Source organism: Archocentrus centrarchus, chromosome 7, assembly GCF_007364275.1.
Source record: "Archocentrus centrarchus isolate MPI-CPG fArcCen1 chromosome 7, fArcCen1, whole genome shotgun sequence".
Lineage (NCBI taxonomy): Eukaryota > Metazoa > Chordata > Actinopteri > Cichliformes > Cichlidae > Archocentrus > Archocentrus centrarchus.
This window is the reverse complement of record NC_044352.1, coordinates 15,499,826-15,519,854: the sequence shown is the minus strand read 5'-3', so window position 1 is coordinate 15,519,854 and position 20,029 is coordinate 15,499,826. Positions and strand designations below refer to the sequence as shown.

Here is a 20,029-nt window from a genome sequence, read left to right as displayed (position 1 = left end):
ACTGGAAAACTCAATATTGAAAACAATAAAGCTCAAGTAATGAGCTGAAAAGATCCTAAAATACACAAAGCTGTCAAGAACTCCAGAGTTGTAGTTCTCTGTTGTTTTTATCACAGTGAATGATCCCTTTCACATTTAACAGCTGTTTCATCCAACAGATTGGATTTTAGTGAAAATAAGTGTGCTCCAGAAAACAATTAACAGAGACGGATTGCTCAAAAAACTGCAATGTTCAAAGACTATTAAGAATAAGCACATATTTTTATTTACTTTTTTTCAACCCACTTCACCTCCCTCTGCATCGTGTATTTCTGCTTCAGCAAACAATTTCCTACATTTCTCCGAATGGCTTTTGACATCCTGCAGAGAACAAGTACGTCCTTGTTGCTGTCTTTGGCTGTGGGTTGTACATGACCAAACTAAAGTCAATTCAGATAAAATGGCTACTTTAAAAAAAAATAAAAATCAAACACTTAAATAAGTGGCAAAAGTTTTTCATCTCTTGGAGTCACCACAGGTATTAATGTCATTACAGAAAAGTAAGGGGAAAAAAATCGCTGCTTCATTATCATAAGAGACACTTAATGGTGGGTTTGGGAAAAAGCTTAACAGTACACAATTATTTTTTTTTGACTGTTTTAACGTTTTATATCATTAATATCTAGATGAAATGTCATTAACAACTCTGTTATTTTTTTTAAAACTGCAGTTTGAAAAAGTCTGCCCTGGAGAAAATGGAAGCGAACAAGGGAATTATACAGCTTCATTTGCCAAGACATGCAAAATTTACCACAGAAATATTCTCAGCATGTGCCATCTATTTTAAGTTCTGTTCAGTGTCACACTCCTAATAACCACTCATCATTACAATTGAGGAAATTTGAAAGGCTGGGTTTTATGAAGCTTTTCTTAATTAGGGGAGGTCTAGCCAGGACAAATGTACACTCTGGAGGCAGTGAGAAAATTATTAATCCACCATGCATTATTGATGGTCTTTGAAAGGAAAATCAGCTGAGTCATTCAGCTCTGATTAACCATTATTACCTTTATCCACAACTCAGCCAATGTGACTTCATAACAATGGATACACAGTGACATTAAAACGGGGATTTCAGACTGTCCTCTAGTCATTTGGGATGCTATAAAATACATCAGACGGTATCAGCCTGTCGGCCAAATATGGTGACATTTAACAGTGGCAGTGACTGATATTTATCTGTGGCATCACATCAATTTGATTTTAAATGTTCAAATGTGGCATTATGAAGAATTAAAAGACTTTGAAACAATGAAAAGCAATATTTTTGTAATGATAAATTCTGAATATTCCTGGCACAAAAGGGGAAATAACATCAGTCCATCCATTTTCTTCCATTTATCCACTTCACGGTCACAGTGGGGCTGGAGCCTATCCCAGCTGCCAACGAGCGAGAGGCGGGGTCGCCTGTCTATCTCAGGGGAATTAAGAACAAAAAACTAACAAACAGGAAAATAAATGTGGACACCAGCTATGAGTCATGTCCACATATGTTTTTTTTTAAATTTAAAAGCAGGTATCAACTCAGAATTCCAAAACTGGTGCAACCCTATTGCATATAAAGCTGTTTGCCCAGAAACAAAAGTAAAAAAAATGACTGCACCATGAAGCTTGCAGTGAAGTTTTGTCCCAGCTCGGTTTGCTGACCCACATTAGGTGGTAAAGTTTCACAGAAAAGAGAAATTCACTGCACAGGCTTTCTTTCCTTTGTTGCAGCCGGTTGTTTCTCATAAAGCTAATTCTTCATACTGGCACCAAAGCCCTGCTGAAATGTGTGTTAAGTTAATATATCACGCCTTCAATCCATCTCCGTTGTAATGGATTTTATGAAGTGAAGAAAACCTGCTCAGCACCTACAGCGCCTCACAGCCCGAGGAAGCAGGCTTCAGCATCGCTTACTATCCCTGCGTTATTTATTCTGCATCCTGGTTTTTAATTAGTGTAATTTCCTAGATGAAAGAAGTGATTAAAGTTCCACGGGGCTTGAGAGGAAGAGGAACAACCATAGTCAAATTTTGATGAGGTAGTGCTTGCCGGTGTGGTTCCTACACCTAGCGACCAGTGCTACACCACCACTGCGCTCAAAGTTTCAGCACATTTCCGCCAGCCCTGAATTGGTTGGTAATTGGTCCGGAACTGAGCCATTCTCTTCTTTCCTCTCTTCCAGGGTTTGATGAATACTTTACTGCACTCACCCTCGAGAACAATCGCAGAAATGTGTGGTTTGCTGAGTTTTGGGAGGAAAACTTTGACTGTAAGCTGCTCAGCGCGTCAAAGAAAGAAGATACCAGCCGGAAATGCACAGGTATGTGGGATGTGAAATGAACCAATTATGAGTATCTCTGCAGTACACTAAAAGGTGATGTATAATTTCACTCTACCGTGTCAGGTTGACGCGAACTTGACCTTTTGCTTGCATTCGAAGCTGAAACTGCAGCTACACTGTTAGGGTTTAATTTTTTTTTTTGTCTGCTGTGCAGCCAGAAAGTCTAACACCAGGTGTTTCTACCCAGCGGGTGCAGGACAGGCAGAGTTTATTATTAGAATAATAATGCACCACGTGCCTTGCTACAGTTACAGACTGTCTGCTCCCGTGGCTAATGTCCTGTAACTCTTTAATCCCATATTCCCTCAATTCCCCCTTAACACAGTCACCTTGGCAGCTCAGCACAGTAACTGAGCCGGAGTATAATTTATTTAGCTTGGAAAATGACAGAAAATTATGTCTTCTGCTTTAGTATTAGTAGTATTAATGATAGTCTTGTTTCATGCAGTGATGCATCCTCAATTTTACCTAAACTTGCCTGCCAGCGGTGTGACAGGCATTGCACTGCATCTATTATCCATGTGGATGATGCCTGTGATGTGGGATGCTCTATTAATCTTGCTTGCATACATGATGACGGTAATAGCAGCGTGACACAAATTACTGTTTGCTGAAGGATTTTGTTTCCTTTATAATCTCCTGTTCGGTGTCTTTTATCGTGTGTCAAATACGAAAGATGGTGTTCCTCTTAGTGAACCCCACAAACCCTCCGTAAAGTGACTATAAATGCCTTTTATGTTTACTTCAGTTCTGCTGAAAATGGCTGTACAAATGTCTATATATTGTCTCTTTTCAAACATCAAGCCGAGTTGATATTTATGAATATTAAATACTAACAAGAGGGTGTTTATCACTGCAATGACTGTCCATCGAGCAGCCTGTACAGAGCTCAGAAAATCAGAAAGGTCATGTGTGGGCAGAAATGTATGTTCTTAGAAATGGGCTGGAATGTCAGTGCAGATTGCTTTTGAGCTCCTTTATTTTATTGAAATATTCTGCATTCTTTTATGCTGCATAGCCAATTACCATCACCGAAGTCTCCTGCGAACAGCTATAACTGGGGAGGAAATCATCTTTTAGTCTTCTTTTTGATGATGCTTTTTTCTTTTTTCTTTTTCTTTGTTAAGTGGGAGTGTGAATATTTCAATTACAATGATAATGATGTTGATGATTATTATCATTAAAAGGAGTTGTAGTATTTTTGTTGTTAGAATTTTCATAATTTTACCCTTTGAAATGCAATTCAGTTTGCAACAAAACTTTGTAAGTGTGTACGTTACAGTACATATTTAGTCAATGTATCAGCAGAACAGGGCAGAACCTTTACAGCAGCCTGTGGTGAAAGGGCAGTGCGCTAGGATATAAAAGAGCAGGAGGCCACTGTAGAAGAATCTAAAGTTCAAGATCCTCATCATCTTTAAGATGGGACAAATGAGGTCTATTATTAGATATGCATTACTTTCTAATGCACCACAGTAATTAAATCTGAGTTTGCTCTGTTTGTCATAAACACTTTCTTATGTCCCAGCTTCATATATTCCTCTTGGGAATTAAATGTGTTTTCGTATTTCCTTAGCCACATTGTCGCTTAAGGTACAATTCCGTTAGAATCAAAACAGAAGTAACAACAACAAATGACAACTTGAGGAATGAAAAAAGGAAGTGGAGATGACAGAGAGAGCTGCGGGAATGTAACATCTAATGGTTCATGATGCATTTGGCTCTTAGTCCTCCTCTTCCTCTTCTTCCCTCAGGCCAGGAGCGCATCGGGATCGACTCCAAGTATGAGCAGGAAGGGAAAGTGCAGTTTGTGATTGACGCAGTGTACGCCATGGCCCACGCTCTCCACAACATGCATCGAGACTTATGTCCCGATCATCCTGGCGTTTGTCTGCAGTTGGAGGCGGCAGAGGGAAAAACTCTGCTGAGGTACATACGCAACACCAGCTTCAATGGTGAGTGACATGCTGTAAAAGTTCAGATGTTTACAGGCTGTGCAGATAAGAAAAACAAACTCAATTATAGTATGACTTAAATGTTTAAAATTCTGGACAGCATTTAAAGCTTGTACACCCAGGAGTTAACCATGTTAAAATTCAATTATCAGCTACTTATCGTTGCAGCTGCACTCCATTCTGTTGTCTTACTTAACAGCATAAGCACTTTCTGTCCAGCATCTTTCAAGCTCTGTTTTGGAGCGAGAGGATAATAGAATCAACTGAAAGAGAAGCTATGCAAACATTTATTCATTCATGGATTAATCATCTATAAGCAAACTGTGGTTAAAGAAAACAGGTTCTTTTCAGGGTTTTTTTTTTTTTTAATGGTTTTGTGGACTATTTCTAGGCCACGAACAGTGATGCCAATAGCAAAAGAACGCTCTGCATAGTTCAATTCAAGGGCAATGGGAGCTTTTGGACAAAATACAAAAGAGCATCCTCGTTGTTATGAGTCTTTACTACAGGCTAACTGTCTCCTGGTTCCAGCTACATGTTCTTTTTAAATGTTTTTACACATGGATTTTAGCCAGGAATTAGGAAAATCAGGTGAGGAAATTGTTTGAAGTTGGAAAAAAGTCTGATTAGTTTTGGTTTAATGAGGGGACCTGCCTGGTTAGACAAGGCAGGAAACTAAACACATGGATTACTGCATAATCATCAGTACTATTTGCACAAGGGTGCAGTTGCATATTGTACTAACTTTGTCCAAGGAAGCTGGAAGACCATTTAGTGTCCCATGTGACTGATTCAGATCTTTGCATTCCCATATGCAGCCAGTGTTGAGAAAAGTTTGGCAGTGTATGTGTAAAAATGGTCAGTCTTTTATCATAACTTGTAGCAATAAGAAGACCAATGATATTTATGCCTTTAATTATCATTTTATTCCTGAGTATTTTAGTTGCTCTGTGTGCACATCATGTGATTTAGAGAGAGAGAGAGAGAGAAAAATGCAAAAGTATGAACATAAGTCATTTCAAACTACCTCCTCTGTTATGTGTCAGATATGTAGCACTTTGCATCGATATGATACTTGATGGGCCTGCCTGTACTTGAAAGCATACATTATTCATCCCTGTACAGAAATTTGAAGATCCTTAACAATTAATGCCAAATGGCTTTTAATGACAGCTGTTCTAAAATGCAGGAGAGCACAGAAGAAGAGAGCCAACTGAGAGACGAATTTAAAACATAGAAACCTTTGTCATTACAAATCTGCTGGCATGTATGTCAGACTGTGATCATTAAAGGCTCTTTTGAAGTACACGGTGTCTTCACAAAGTGTTCCAGATATGATTCAGCTAGCTTTCAGATCTTAGTGATTCAAGCATGAGTATAAACTCTCAAAACTTTAGAGGTGGACCCAGTTCAGCATGTCTTTTCTTAAGTATTATAGCAAAACACTGTAGTGTATTATATGTAGAAATAGGTGGGAAATGTTTACCTATATGTACTTTAATCACAAGACATGTACTAATGATTTACTTAACATTGTAGTATTTCCTTTCTTGTTTTTTGTTTGTTTGTTTTAAGGGGGCATAAAAAAGTGGATGGATGGATGGATGGATGGATGTCTTTTAAACTTACACTCATCCTATGACTGAAAAGAAACAGGGAGATTAGATGACTTTATTTAAAGTAATAAAAAAATCAAACTGGGCATATTATTTTACTGCAAAGAAATAGTAAATAAACTTTCTTGAGGATTTTTCCTATTGAATGCATTCATTATTCAAAAACAGAGATCAAGTCTCTGTTTTCCTTGAACCCGCAGTGCATATTTAGTGCTGTTATTAATTCACGTGTAGCTTGAGGAATTTGAACAATTACATTTCTAGCGTGGTAATCAGACTAAATTTCCATTTCATTTCATTATTCACTCAGAGATCCTGTTGCTCGTGGTAGCTGGTATCTGTTCGAGTAGGGTTGTTTGTTCAGTCACATATCCATCCCACCAATGTCATTTTTCAGTCAAAACAGAAGCCGTGTGTTAGGGAAGAGTTAACAGTTTTCACAACAATCCCATAATTATGCAGTGTTTTGTTATTTAAGCAGTAATACCACGAGCCACACAGCTCTTTCTTTTTGTAGCAATTGTTTTCTGTTTTTATTTGAATTTTTCTGTTTCTTGCACCAAAAATTCCCATTTTTAAAATTTTCTACAGAACCCTAATTTGCTCTATTTTATAGCCAATTCAATTCAATTCAGGTTTATTTATATAGCACCAAATTGCAGCAACAGTCGCCTCAAGGTGCTTTATACTGTAAGGTAAAACCCCCTACAGCATTCTGGAGAAAACCCCAAAAATCAGACAGCCTCCTATAAGCAAGGTGGCACTGAGAAGGAAAACCACCCTTTTCACAGTAAGAAACGTCTCCCCTCAGCTACCACAACCAGTTTGGGGGGGATAAGAAAAGAAAAGAAAAACAGCATAGGGAGACAGGACAAAGAGAAAAGACAAAAATTTTTTTGACATGCTGCAATCATCCATACAACAGGCCTAGTTAAATTGCTTTTAAAATTGTTATTGCAAATACTCATTCATCAAAACTTTGAGAACCAAGTTTTGATGAATGAGCACCAATTTAGGGAACCAGCATTTGACTGAGGGCTGCACAGGAAAAAATCAATCATCAAACAGTTTTTGTTACCATTTGAAATGTTTCTGTTTAGAGGATGGGGTTTTATGTTGATAATTTTGTGCTGTTTTATAGTTTGTTAGCCATCAGTGAAGTGGCTATTGCAGTTTTCAGTACTGGTTGTCATTTTTAGGAAGCTTCAGAAGAAACAAAATTAAGAAGGAAAAGTAAAAGTATACTGTGTAAAAGTATGACATTAACTGTGGATGAAGAATACAGTTATGAATTCTCTCCTTGGAGCAAGTATGGGCAGCATAAGGGCCACCTGACCACCTGACCTGCAGGCTTCACTTAGAGAACATTTGCTGTAGATTATTTCTGCAAAATGATGAAATACAAACTTCCAACTCTTAAGATTTCCCCAAGTTCATTGTTTTCACTCAAAACACGCATTTTAGGAAACTAAAGAAAAGTACACTCTTAATATATATATTTTTTTTGCAAATTATATACACTATATTGCCAAAAGTATTCACTCACTCATTCAAATCACAGAATTCAGGTGTTCCAGTCACTTCCATGACCACAGGTATATAAATCAAGCACCTAGGTATGCAGACTGCTTCTACAAACATTTGTGAAAGAATGGGTCACTCTCAGGAGCTCAGTGAATTCCGGTGTGGTACCGTGATAGGATGCCACCTGTGCAACAGATCCAGTCATGAAATTTCCTCACTCCACAGACAACTGTTAGTGGTATTATAACAAAACAGAAGCGATTGGGAATGACAGCAACTGGAGTGGAGTCAGCCGATGCTGGGGTGCATAGTGCACAGATGTCACCAACTTTTTGCACAGCCATTTGCTACAGACCTCCAAACTTAATGTGGCCTTCATGAAGCTCTCTACACAGTGTGTAGAGAGCTTCATTGAATGGGTTTCCATGGCCAAGCAGCTGCATCCAAGCCTTACATCACCAAGCACAATGCAAAGTATCAGAAGCAGTAGAATAAGCATGCTGCCACTGGACAACTAACAATCTGATGGTTGCCAGGAGAACAGTACTTGTGTGACTGCACTGTACCAAGTGTAAAGTTTGGTGGAGGGGGGATTATTTTGTGGGGTTGTTTTTCAGGAGTTAGGCTCTGCCCCTTAGTTCCAGTGAAAGGAACTCTTAATGCTTCAGCTTACCAAAACATTTTAGACAATTTCGTACTCCCATCTTTGTGGGAACAGTCTGGGGACGGCCCCTTCCTGTTCCAACATGACTGCGCACCAGTGCACAAAACAAGGTCCATAAAGACATGGATGAGTGAGAACTTCACTAGTCCTGACCTCAAACTGACAGAACACCTTTGGATCACTGATGTTGGCCTTCTCATCCAACATCAGTGTCTGACCTCACAAATGCACCTCTGGAAGAAAGGACAAAAATTCCCATAAACACACTCCTAAACCTTGTGGAAAGTGAAAGATGAGCAAATACTTTTGGCAATATATTTTGGGGACTAGTAGCAGTTGCAGATGGATGTACATTTGGTGCTTTAGTGAGTATTTACAGCAGCAGGCTGGTGTACATAAGATCAAGGCTCATCATAATGAAGCAATATATTCAGTGCAATAAAAATAGTCTTTGGTAAACACTGAGGCACTGAGGAACTGAAAAAATATTAGTCTCTGGATGCAGATGTTGATTACAGTTTATTAAAACTAATTTCAGATAATACTTTTTAGTAGATCAATAGCGATTTTTTTTTTTTTTTGAGATTTCTTGACAGTTAAAAAAAGAATAATAAGTAGGAATTCCAAATGTAATTCTTGACAAAATGCTCTAAAACGATCCTGATGCATTAAAAGTTTGTTTGAATAATGTATTTTTGACACTTTGTTGACACTAAGCATTGCAGTGACCAGATTTAACAGGGTTAATTATGCCATATAAATACTTCTGTGCTAAAAAGCATGAAGGCAAACTTCAGTGAGCTAAAGGCTAAAGAGCCGCCTGCCTTTCTCCAACACTGTCGCTATGGCAGCAGTGCAGAGTTCCAGCAGGCAGGAAGCCCTCTGATTTTAAGGTGGAACTAAAGCAGCAGACTATATGCAATTGACTCAGCAATATAAATATTTCAAGAAGGCCTTAAGCAAGTGCAGATTCATGCACTGGATTGAGAATCTGCTGTCCAACCTCAATAACCATCTGGATTTATGCTACTCACTTTTCTGGCTCTTCAGTCTCAGAAAACATTTTTGTTTTCATTTTTGTTTTCTTTGTCATTTTGGTAATGACAAAGAAAGAAGTTCATTTCACCTGAACCAAAATTAAGATATCCACTTTTTTTCAGTCTCCACAACCTCTTCCTGTTATATCTCACACCTTTTTATAACCGGTTGCTCTGTTGGTGCGTCAGGCATATCTCGCTGCCCCTTATTGCATTTTGACTGGAGCCACGCACACTATTTTGCGTGTGTGCGTGTGCCACTGCTAACATGTGTTTGAGAGCCAAGGAGTCTAAACCTCCTTTGTTGATCTCCCCACTGTGCTGGAGTCACAGAGCTGAAGAGTGAGAAGCAGGAAAAAAAGGAGAGAATAATGATGCGAGAGAAACACAGCAGTGGATCCCTCGTCCACCCACACTGCTCAGCACCGCACCGCAGCAGTACACTTTTGTCATGTCTCAGTTCAGAGCCACATGCAAATGCATAAATCTTTCATCATAGACAGCATTCTCACTAAGGATTCTACACAAAGCATTTTGTTCCCTTGAAAATATCAGGCAATACAATATAAAAATGAATTTCTAATGTCCTTTTATCTGCACACACAGCAATGCCACTTAATTATTTGCTCTGAAGCTGAAACTGAGCGCCAAGTGTCTAATCATTCATGTCACTTTACTGAATGACTGTGTGTTTGTGCACGCTATATATTTTTGCTGGGGCGTGCAATAAGAATGTTAACCCTGTGACAGCTTTTGCTTACTGGAGTCAATACCTTGTCAACATCTTTATACACTGTGTCAACAAGTCTACTCTCTGTTTGGCGGAAGCTGAAGTGACAGGACGGCGACTGACGCCCACCCAGTTTGGGTTTGGTTTTCACATTAACAGAGTTTTCAGTTCAGCTTTTACAAGTACACTTGAATTAATACTGAACACTCGTCCTACTTCATTTTCTGTGCTGACACATGGATGCCCATGAATTAGTGTTCTACTTTTAAATGGAAACATCAGTGGGTCAAATGGCTCCACTGGTGCTATTTCTTTAGTGTTAATGTGGAATGTATGGCGCTGTCACTTTATATAACTGCAAAATGTGAGAGATTTGTGTCTCTGTTTGTGTCTTGCATCAACACTGAACAGGACAAAAACTTGCGTTTGTAATGCACAATAGTGTCACAAAGTCAAAAAGAAAATTTGGATGCTTGTTCACAACATTTTATTTGAAAATCCCCTTATTTTGTTCTCTGAAAATGGATTTTCTCTTGCCACGGCTGCCTTTCTTGTTTAACAAGAGACTTTTAGCCTGAAACTTTTGTAGAATGTTCAATGACAAATGTCCTTGGAAAAAAACTAGAGGGAGATGAAATTCCCTTCTGGCTAAAAACTAAGGAGAAGGTGCAATGGCCTTCCATCCAAAAGCCACAAGCTCTGTTCTAGATACAAAACACAACATGTTCCCAAAGTGTTGTGGACATATGCTCATGGTCCATTCTCTTCACTTATTATAGCCAGAGCTATTAAAGTACTTAATTCCCATGCCAAGTGTCATCAGACTCCCCCTGTCCCATTTCAAAAATGGTATCGCCATCCATCCATGTGAACCACTGTATGCGGTGCCAAGGTGAACAGACTTGTAAAATGCAGCAGTTTTTCATTCTCTCCCTGCATTGTGAGATGGTAGAAATGACCTCATCAACAATGCAGAGCTCATGTATAAAATAAAGTACAACCTTTATCCCACTAATGTCATTCAGCACTCCCCGCTGCAAAGGAGAACTCACGTTGACTGGCATTTAGATTAAAATCTGCACGCATTAACACGTGTACTAGTGTTAAAATAACTGACAGGCTCAAGAGCTTCCACAAGTTCAAATAAGAAAAAACCTTAGATATTTAAATGTTTCAGATGTCCACAGTCGCCTGGAAGCTAATTAGTGAAATCTTCAGGGCCCTGCTTAAGACCGGATGCTGCACACTGAGAGCAGATGGGGACTGGAAGATGCTTTGGCTGACCTGTTTGTCCTCCTTACATCCCCAGTTGTTGACCACAGTGTGACTGAAATGCAGCACTGCTTTTAATCTGTGGAGGTGTGCGCTGTTTTAAAGAAGCAAGAGGCAGTTCTTGATATTAGAGTTTAAAGTCCACATGACTAACCATGTTTTAAATGTAAGAATATATTCTGCAAGTGGGCATTGTGCAGGCGTGATGATGAATAGGAAACAGGTAAAAAAAGAGTATTATATTGGTCAGAAGGGAGCTCCTAGCCCTCCTGTATGTTATTATCACAGGTTCAATGTATGGATCTTTATTTTTGGAAGTTTATATTTGGAGGAAGGTTGTGTTATCCTTGTAGCCCACCACGGAGTCAGAATGAGCAAGATGGTGTGTGTGTGTGTGTGTGTGTGTGGGAGGGGGGGTTCTTTTTTTTTTTTTTTTTGCACACCATCCTCTAACCCTTTTCTGCATCTCCTCTCTTGCTCTGCACAGGCAGCGCCGGCACCTCCGTTGTGTTTAACAAGAACGGCGACGCTCCAGGACGCTATGACCTGTTCCAGTTCCAGATGACCAACTCCTCTACCCCAGAGTATAGAGTGGTAGGGCAGTGGGTGGAGAACCTCCAGCTCAGGGTATGATGATTTACTGCTGCTGATAAAGCAGACAACAGATATGCAGTTGCAAATGTTAGCATATGCACATTTAAAAAGGAGATGTAGGTGCAGATTTCACAGCATGGAGACTTTGTGTTTTTCTAAACTGAAATCTCTCATGTGACAACCACGTGCACATTTTTTGCATCTCAATTATGGAAAGAAATCAGGTGCAGACATCTTTACTTTCACTCTAATTGATGTATTTCAGGTGCAGAAAATGAGTGTTCATGCAAAATAAAGTGTTCGTTGTAACCAGCAGACAATATTTCAGAATTTTCAGGTCTTATATTTTCTTCCAACAACAAATAGAGAAACACGCACACACAGTGTAAGCCAAATGGTAAACATATCCCAAAGTCCTACATAAAGTTACTTTAGACTTTATTTAATAAGAAAAAATGTTTATAACCATAATTGAAATTTCGTTCTGTTAAAGGTTATCAAATATCCTGAAAGCTGCTTTTTAATAGGAAAAAAAAATATGCAGGGAAACCAGACTATTTTAAATGTAGTGCATGAAAAGGGATAAAAGGATTTTAGTTGGTCACATTTAGTATGTTATTAAAAAGATCTGATATGTTTCCACCAGTGAAAGCCTGTTTGGGCAAGACTAATACATCAGAAGCGACTCGATTTGGGAGTTCAATATTAAAAAAGAAGGAAGGAAGTAAAAAAAGCTAGCTGAGCTCTCACTGATGCTGCATATCATTATTCTTTCACAGCAGCTGTTGGAGGACTGAGAGTGTAGAGGGGAAGTTAACTTGTGTCAGTCCGTATACTCTGTGTTCAGTCATGGCAGCAGAGAGCTACCAAAGATGTCGCTGGAAGCTGACACCTGAAATACACACCTTCCGTGTTCCTACTGCAGCTCGTTAGCTTTCCTGCACTACATGATGAAAGTCTATGATCAAATTTTATCAGACGAAATGAAAGTACAAGTTAAACCGTATGAAGGCTCTGGGTGCGTTACAGGGAAAGGGAAGGATATTAATCTAAAAATATGTGGAAGTGTGATTTATATGACATTTTTGGCACATCCAAATGAAAGCTGAACCTAGGGAATAGCAACATGGATTTTGCATTTGGAACTTAAATTCACCTAAAGAAAAAAATCTAATATAGGTTTTAGGTGCAGAGCTGAAGCTTGCAGCTGCTTTTTTAAGTGCAAGAGTTGGTTTCATGCCACTGTAATAGATCTCACTGTCACAACACAAGAAATGGTCTCAGGTGATTCATGTGGGCAATAAAGAAACTGATGAGTTTTTATTTTTTCAAGGCAAACATGGCTCGACATTTATCGTATGATAGGATGAAACCTGAGCTGAAATTTCTTTGTAACTCAGATTTAAAAAAAAAAAAAAAAAAAAAAAAGCATGGCATTTACATACCGATGAGTCAACATTTGCATAATGGTTCTCAGGATGACAAGAATTAAACTAAACCAAATGCATTTGATAGAACAGGTGGAACAACGTCTGCTGCTGGAGATTTGTGCTTCGTTCTGTTTTAGTGTGATTACAAACCAAATGCTGTTACAATACAATTATGGCCCAGTGCAAAAAAAAAAAAAAAAAAAGGTGTTGCTGTGTTCTGTAAGAGCCGTCTAATTTAAAGGCTTCTCTGGAATGAGCACCCTGATACACTCTGTGATGATCAATAAAGAAGTTCAATGTAATGCTGTTCCAGCTCGCAGAAGCACAAATTAACTGTAAAATTAGCAAATAAAACAAACCCCAAATAGCATAGTCTCCATAGCGAGTCCAAGGTGTCAAAAATCTTGTTTCTGGTCTCCATGGCAACAGAGCTGTTGCTCTCATTACTGTTTCCACATTGTGTGTAATTGGGAGGTTTTCCAGAGAGCTCCATTCATTGTCCAAATAACAAGTGGCACCTTAATGCCCTCAGATAAATGGCAGATGATAATCTACCCAGACAGCACAGAAACAACACATTCGTCATACAGGTGTGCACATCACAAACACACATCACAGATGTGTGAGTGCACATTTGTGTCTGAGTGTGGTGCAGTTCTGAATGTGCAATTAATTGCAGTTGCCACATGTGGAGGAGGTGATGCTATCGCCTGAGGTGATGCCAGACTCATGTTATACGTGGTGGTATTTGCACCTGGTGCAGTTTTTTTTTTTTTTTTTTAAATCTGTGATAATGTTAAAGAGTCTGACTGTGTCCCATATGTGTTAGAAGTTGGTAAGTGCAAAGCTGCAAAAAGGCGTATTTTCAAAAATGTCATAATATTACCTTACAAATGTTTGAGCTGGCCAAAGAAAAATCATTTCACTGACTGTCTCATTATATCTTGTTTCTTTAAAACTTACAATAAAAAAATGGTGCATTCGATGAATTGATGTTTACAGATGATGAAGGATTCCTTGTATTTTCTTGGCAGTCAAATTTAAGTATCAGATGTGATGGGTGGGCATGCAGGGCCAGTGATTGTCTTCTGTTTCCAGTCTAAGTTAAGGTAACAGGCTGCAGGCTCAATCTTCATATTTAATGAGCAGGTGAGCAAAAAATGAATAAGTAAATAAGAAAAAAATAGACCATATTTTCCAAATGTTACTGGTTGTTGCCTTGTAGAGTTTTTTTATAAACAGAAACATGCATTCACTCTGACTTACTAAAACACATTGTGTGTAACGATGAAGTCTAATAAATGTCATGTCAATGATAATCACCCTCATTGTAATGCAGATATTATTATCTTATTAACTCAAGCATCAAACACATTCTTGTGTATCAAATGGTAAAAAAAAAAAAAGAGAAAAAAACAGGAAAATATGTTCTACATGAAAGTGTACTAAGAATTAATTTGACAGGGAGGTGTTCTCTCAAATTAAATCTGGCAAGTTGTGCAATTACGGGAAATGACAACTGCAACATTTGGCCATGATCGGCTCGGTAGCATTTGCAACTTGCATCTAACCACACATAATACTAAATTCCTCTACAGTGAAGAAAACTATTTTAACACCTATACACACCAAACAATGCCACAACACCAGTAAAGTCAATGGCTGAAATAATAAATAAATAAATCCTGGCATCAGCATCTGTGCTCACCATTTATATTTCTGGGTAAAAGCTGCTTGGTGGCCATGCTGACAGCCACTGAGAGTGAGATGTGTACTCCAAGTTCCTGTTTGTGATGCATTTTTGATTTCTCCTAGATATTTGTGATTAGGCTCTGGTGTGTGTGTGTGTGTGTATACATATACACACACATATATATATATATATATATATATATATATATATATATATATATATATGTGTGTGTGTGTGTATATGTATACACATATATATATATATATATATATATATAACTTCTTCCTCTTTGAATAGGAAGTTGTATTTTATTACATGGTTGTTGCATGCATTTGTAAAAAAAAAAAATGTATTAGATGTGGGCATTGGGTTTATTTTACAGCATAACACAACAATGTCAACATGGCTTAATAAACTATAAAATACTACTGAGCAGAATGAAGTATGAGCTGCAGCAAGGACAAAATGTAACATCCCCAGATGAGGACGCAGGGTCTTGGGAGGTTAAACAATTGATTGTCTTCTTTACTGTCACCCGCACTCCACAAGTAAAATAGTGGGGCCACATCAGCTAAACTACACATGCATATTGGTGTACTTCTTTATGAGTACACGTGAGACAAACAAAATGAGGACACACAACACCACAGAAGTCAGAAACTCAACAGGGAGCCTTTAAGTCATGAATTCGCTTAACATCAAAGCACACTACAAAAGTAATCACTAAATTCAATTCCCGTTTCTTTCCAGTACGGTCTTACAGTGTGTGATTGTAATTCTTATGCATGTTGCTCCGCACACATTGACTCAATGCATCTTTTAGTTTGAAGCATTTCCGAATTCAATTAAAAAGTCATTTTAAAACTTAAACCATAGAATATGAATGCCTTTTGTTTTTGTTGGACTCCAGTTTATTCAGTTTAGTTACGTGATACTGCTGATGATCGCTGTTGCTGTGAAACCATGTTGGTGTATCTTTTATCTTCTGCTTCACGGATCAGTACACTTTCATAATAAATAAAAAGATCAGCTCAGAGTACTTTGAAAGTTTTTTTTTTTTTTTAGCTCCCTAGCAAAATATGTAAGAGTCTTAAAAATTCTATTTCTTCTTGGCTTTTTTTAGGGCTGACTTGTACGTCGAAACTATAGTTTGAGCTTGAATCATGAAACACCTCGGGGCCTCTTTGGTTTAGACCTTCAGATAGTGTGTCTGTATACTGCACTTTTCAATCATAACTAGAAATGGCTGTGCGAAGTCTAACTGAAGCGTTTTGCAATCCCAAATCCCATTCTCTTTCCTTCTCATCACGTATTTCATACCTCACTGGCTCCTGTATTAAAACATAATGTCTTTTGCATTTCACATCACTTTATTTTTATTTCACTGAACAAAGGTAGGCTCTGTTGCCATGGTGATTTCAATTACTTTCAAGTATTAAAAAAGGCAATCCCTCTAAGAAATTGGCAGGAAAGATGTTGTGCTGTATTAGGTTAATCTTTTTTTTTTTTTTTTTTTTTTGCACATTTTTTCTCCCCAAACGGTTAGATTACCTTGAACTTTTTTGCAAACAACGGCAACTTCGTAAGATTGATGATATAGTAATGAGTGAAAAGTTAATATGTTGTGATAAGCCAGTCAATTAATTGCATCAATACAGCATGGGAGCTTTTAGCTCAGGGGGATAGCTTGCACAAAAGCTTTCATGCCTTTGACACTTTGGCCATATATATATATATATATATATATATATATATATATAATTTTTTTTTTTTTTTTTTTTTTTTTTCATAATTTACTGTTGCCTTAGAATACAGCTGCTTTTCAGTACCCACATGCTGTCACTTCCTTATCTCACTGTTGCTAACCCCTCTTCCTGTGGTGTGTCACATCTCTCCCAGCTGGAGGAGCTTCAATGGCCAGATGGGGAGCAGGAGGTGCCTATCTCTGTGTGCAGTCTGCCCTGCAAAACTGGAGAGAGGAAGAAGAAAGTAAAGGGCATGCCGTGCTGTTGGCACTGTGAGCTCTGTGATGGCTACCAGTACCAGTATGACGAAACTTCCTGCAGACTGTGTGCCTACAACATGAGGCCAGACTCCAACAGAACGAGCTGCCAGCCTATCCCCATTGTCAAGCTGGAGTGGCATTCCCCTTGGGCAGTTATCCCCGTCTTCCTGGCCATGCTTGGCATCATCGCCACCATCTTTGTCATGGCAACTTTCATACGCTACAATGACACGCCTATCGTGCGGGCATCAGGCAGAGAACTGAGCTACGTCTTGCTAACTGGCATCTTTTTGTGTTACATCATCACCTTCCTCATGATTGCCAAGCCTGATGTAGCTGTGTGTGCCTTCAGGAGGATCTTTCTGGGCCTGGGCATGTGCATCAGCTACGCCGCACTGCTTACCAAGACCAACCGTATTTATCGGATCTTCGAGCAGGGGAAGCAGACAGTCACAGCCCCTCGCTTCATCAGCCCCACCTCCCAGATTGCTATCACTTCCAGTCTAATCTGTGTGCAGCTGCTGGGGGTGCTGGTGTGGTTTGCTGTTGACCCTCCAAACACCATCATCGACTACGATGAACAGAAAACCATAAACCCCATGCTGGCTCGCGGAGTGCTCAAGTGTGACATCACAGACCTACAGATAATCTGCTCATTGGGTTACAGCATCCTGCTGATGGTGACCTGCACTATCTACGCTATCAAGACAAGGGATGTACCAGAAGACTTCAATGAAGCCAAGCCCATTGGTTTTACTATGTACACAACTTGCATAGTCTGGCTGGCCTTCATCCCGATTTTCTTTGGCACAGCCCAGTCAGCGGAGAAGGTGAGTCATCATTTCTTTCTCTCTTGCTTTCTCTCTTTTTGTCACCAGCCTTCTCTTTTGTCTGTCTCTCTCTCTCCTTCCTCTCACAAATTTCACTTTCATTTCTTTGGCCCCGTTTTTATCTTGTCCAAACACATTCACATACACACATATTTGTGCAAACACAAACAGTACATAAAGGGAGCACACACTCGCACACAGGCACGCATACATTTAGTGACTACATGAGTTATGGGTGTATTTTCTTTGTGAGTTTACATTTACATGATTCAAACATACAGGGAACAGGCATGTAAAGACAAAGGAAGGGGTATGCTATTAAGCACCAGAATCCATGAATGACTGAGAGGCCGGCAGCTCCAGATGCCATTATCGTAGCTTTAGGCCCAAAATATACTATTCTGCCTCATTCTGGAGAGTGAGACAAGCGGTTTGGGCAGGTGGAGGAAGAGAATGACGAGAACCAAAAGGAATGCAGAGAGAAATGAGGGGGTAAATAGAAGTTTTGAATCAACACATTCCATCTTTCGACAGCTGCGCTCTACTCAACAAAGCAGCTGACATTGTATGCTACTGGAGTTGATTGAGAATATGACACTCTGACCTTCTCTGCTAGTCATTGCTTATCTGGCCAGCACTGCGCAGAATACAAATGCATTCATCTGCCGGACTCGCGTGCTGCTCAGCAGGCCTGTGTGTACAAGACGAAGCCAAGGAGAAGTTTTCTACTGACAGAATATCGATGCTGACAGGAAAGTGTTGCTCCTAACCTTTTGAGAGGCACGCCGTTCAATATCCTTCCTGCTAAGCTACCACATGAGATGGATCAGAAGCTGATTTTCCTCATCTCAATTTGCTGCTGATTTCATAGATGAATTACACCCTCAGCAGCGATTAGGAGTTCATTATGTTACTTGCGGCGACTAGCGAAGCAGTAATGTGTTTATCTTTCCCCCTTATGCAGTTAACTCTTTCTTCACACTGGATCACTGCCTCACGCACACACCTCCGGTTCACACTGTAGCAGCTGGGTGTAATGGCCTTTGAGGGTGCATTTCTACTTACTCCCCAGACACTGCAAGTGAGAAGTGCCTGAGCATGTCTTGATAAAAAATCCCTTGCAAAAGCTGCAGTGAAGTCAAGGTGAAGTAAAGCTAGCTTTTCCATCTTTTCAGCCAACTTGCACACAAGTTTTCAGCATGCTTTCATCACATCTGCTTCTGCTTAAACTGCACTTACTGGCTCAAAAGATCCTTATATTACCTCCCTGTAAGTAATGTCAAAATACAGAAATAGTGTAATTAGGGGATTAGATTGCTTGTGTTTGGATCTGCGTGGAAATATACAATTGGAGGCTAAATGTGACCATGTCCTCACTTTCTAATACCTTGCCCTGTTGTATTTTCATGTGCGGCTGTGGCCACACACCCAGTCATATATGACTAATCTCTCTTTCAAATATCAAATGACTTCTAATAATACTAGTCTGACATGACACCAGCTGATAATCCCTTTTTCTGTTTGACCTAATGTTGTTTTATAGCAGAAGTGGAATTTCTTTAATGTCACACCATTTAGATACCCTTATTTCTCACACCTGTGACCCCCCCCCCCCCCCCCCCCCCCCCATCTGCCCATTCAGACTCGTAGTGAGAGAAGCCATGCAAAAACACAAATGATCACGATGCATCTACTGTGCACCTGCATGTGCTCAGCCAACTACTCAGTACTCTCAAGTTAATGAATATGAGAGTCACCTGCATCCAGATTAAATCAGCATGAAGTCTCTCCAGTTTATTATTTCAAAAGAAATGTATGTCAAATAAAGGTTTAAATATGTAAACAATGCATTATCAATTTAAATATCTGCTAATCTGCCTGTGTTACCCGTATAGCAATATGAACAGCCAGATTTTCAAAATCAGGCTCTGAATGATGCTTACCTGCCACTTTATTAGGTACAAAGCTTTAATTCTTCATGCCAGAGATTCAACAAGGTTCTAGAAACATTCCTCAGAGATTCTGGTCCACATTGACATGATAGCATCATGTAGTTGCTGAAGATTTGTAAGCTGCACAACCATGATAACAATCTCTCATTCCACCACATCCCAAATGTGCTTGATTGGATTGAGATCTGGTGACTGTTGAGGTCATTTGAGTGCAGTGAACTTATCGTTAAGTTCAAGAAACCAGTTTGCGATTCATGACATGTTGTAAGCAGCCATCAGAAGATGGGCACACTGTGGTCATAAAGTGTGCCAAGAAAATATCCCCCACACCATTACTCCACCAGCAGCCTGAACTGTTGATATA

The 20,029-nt window shown here is 39.3% G+C and overlaps 1 protein-coding gene across 1 annotated transcript in view; it reads left to right on the top strand.

Annotated features, from left to right (window-relative positions):
• The window catches only part of LOC115783334 (metabotropic glutamate receptor 7-like), a 73,145-nt gene that overhangs the window by 38,304 nt on the left and 14,812 nt on the right, over window positions 1-20,029 (top strand). The window contains exons 6-9 of the mRNA XM_030734117.1: window positions 2,205-2,342; window positions 4,118-4,318; window positions 11,649-11,788; window positions 16,778-17,713. Of these exons, the coding sequence (XP_030589977.1) occupies window positions 2,205-2,342; window positions 4,118-4,318; window positions 11,649-11,788; window positions 16,778-17,713 (1,415 nt within the window). The remainder of the gene's footprint in view (window positions 1-2,204; window positions 2,343-4,117; window positions 4,319-11,648; window positions 11,789-16,777; window positions 17,714-20,029) is intronic.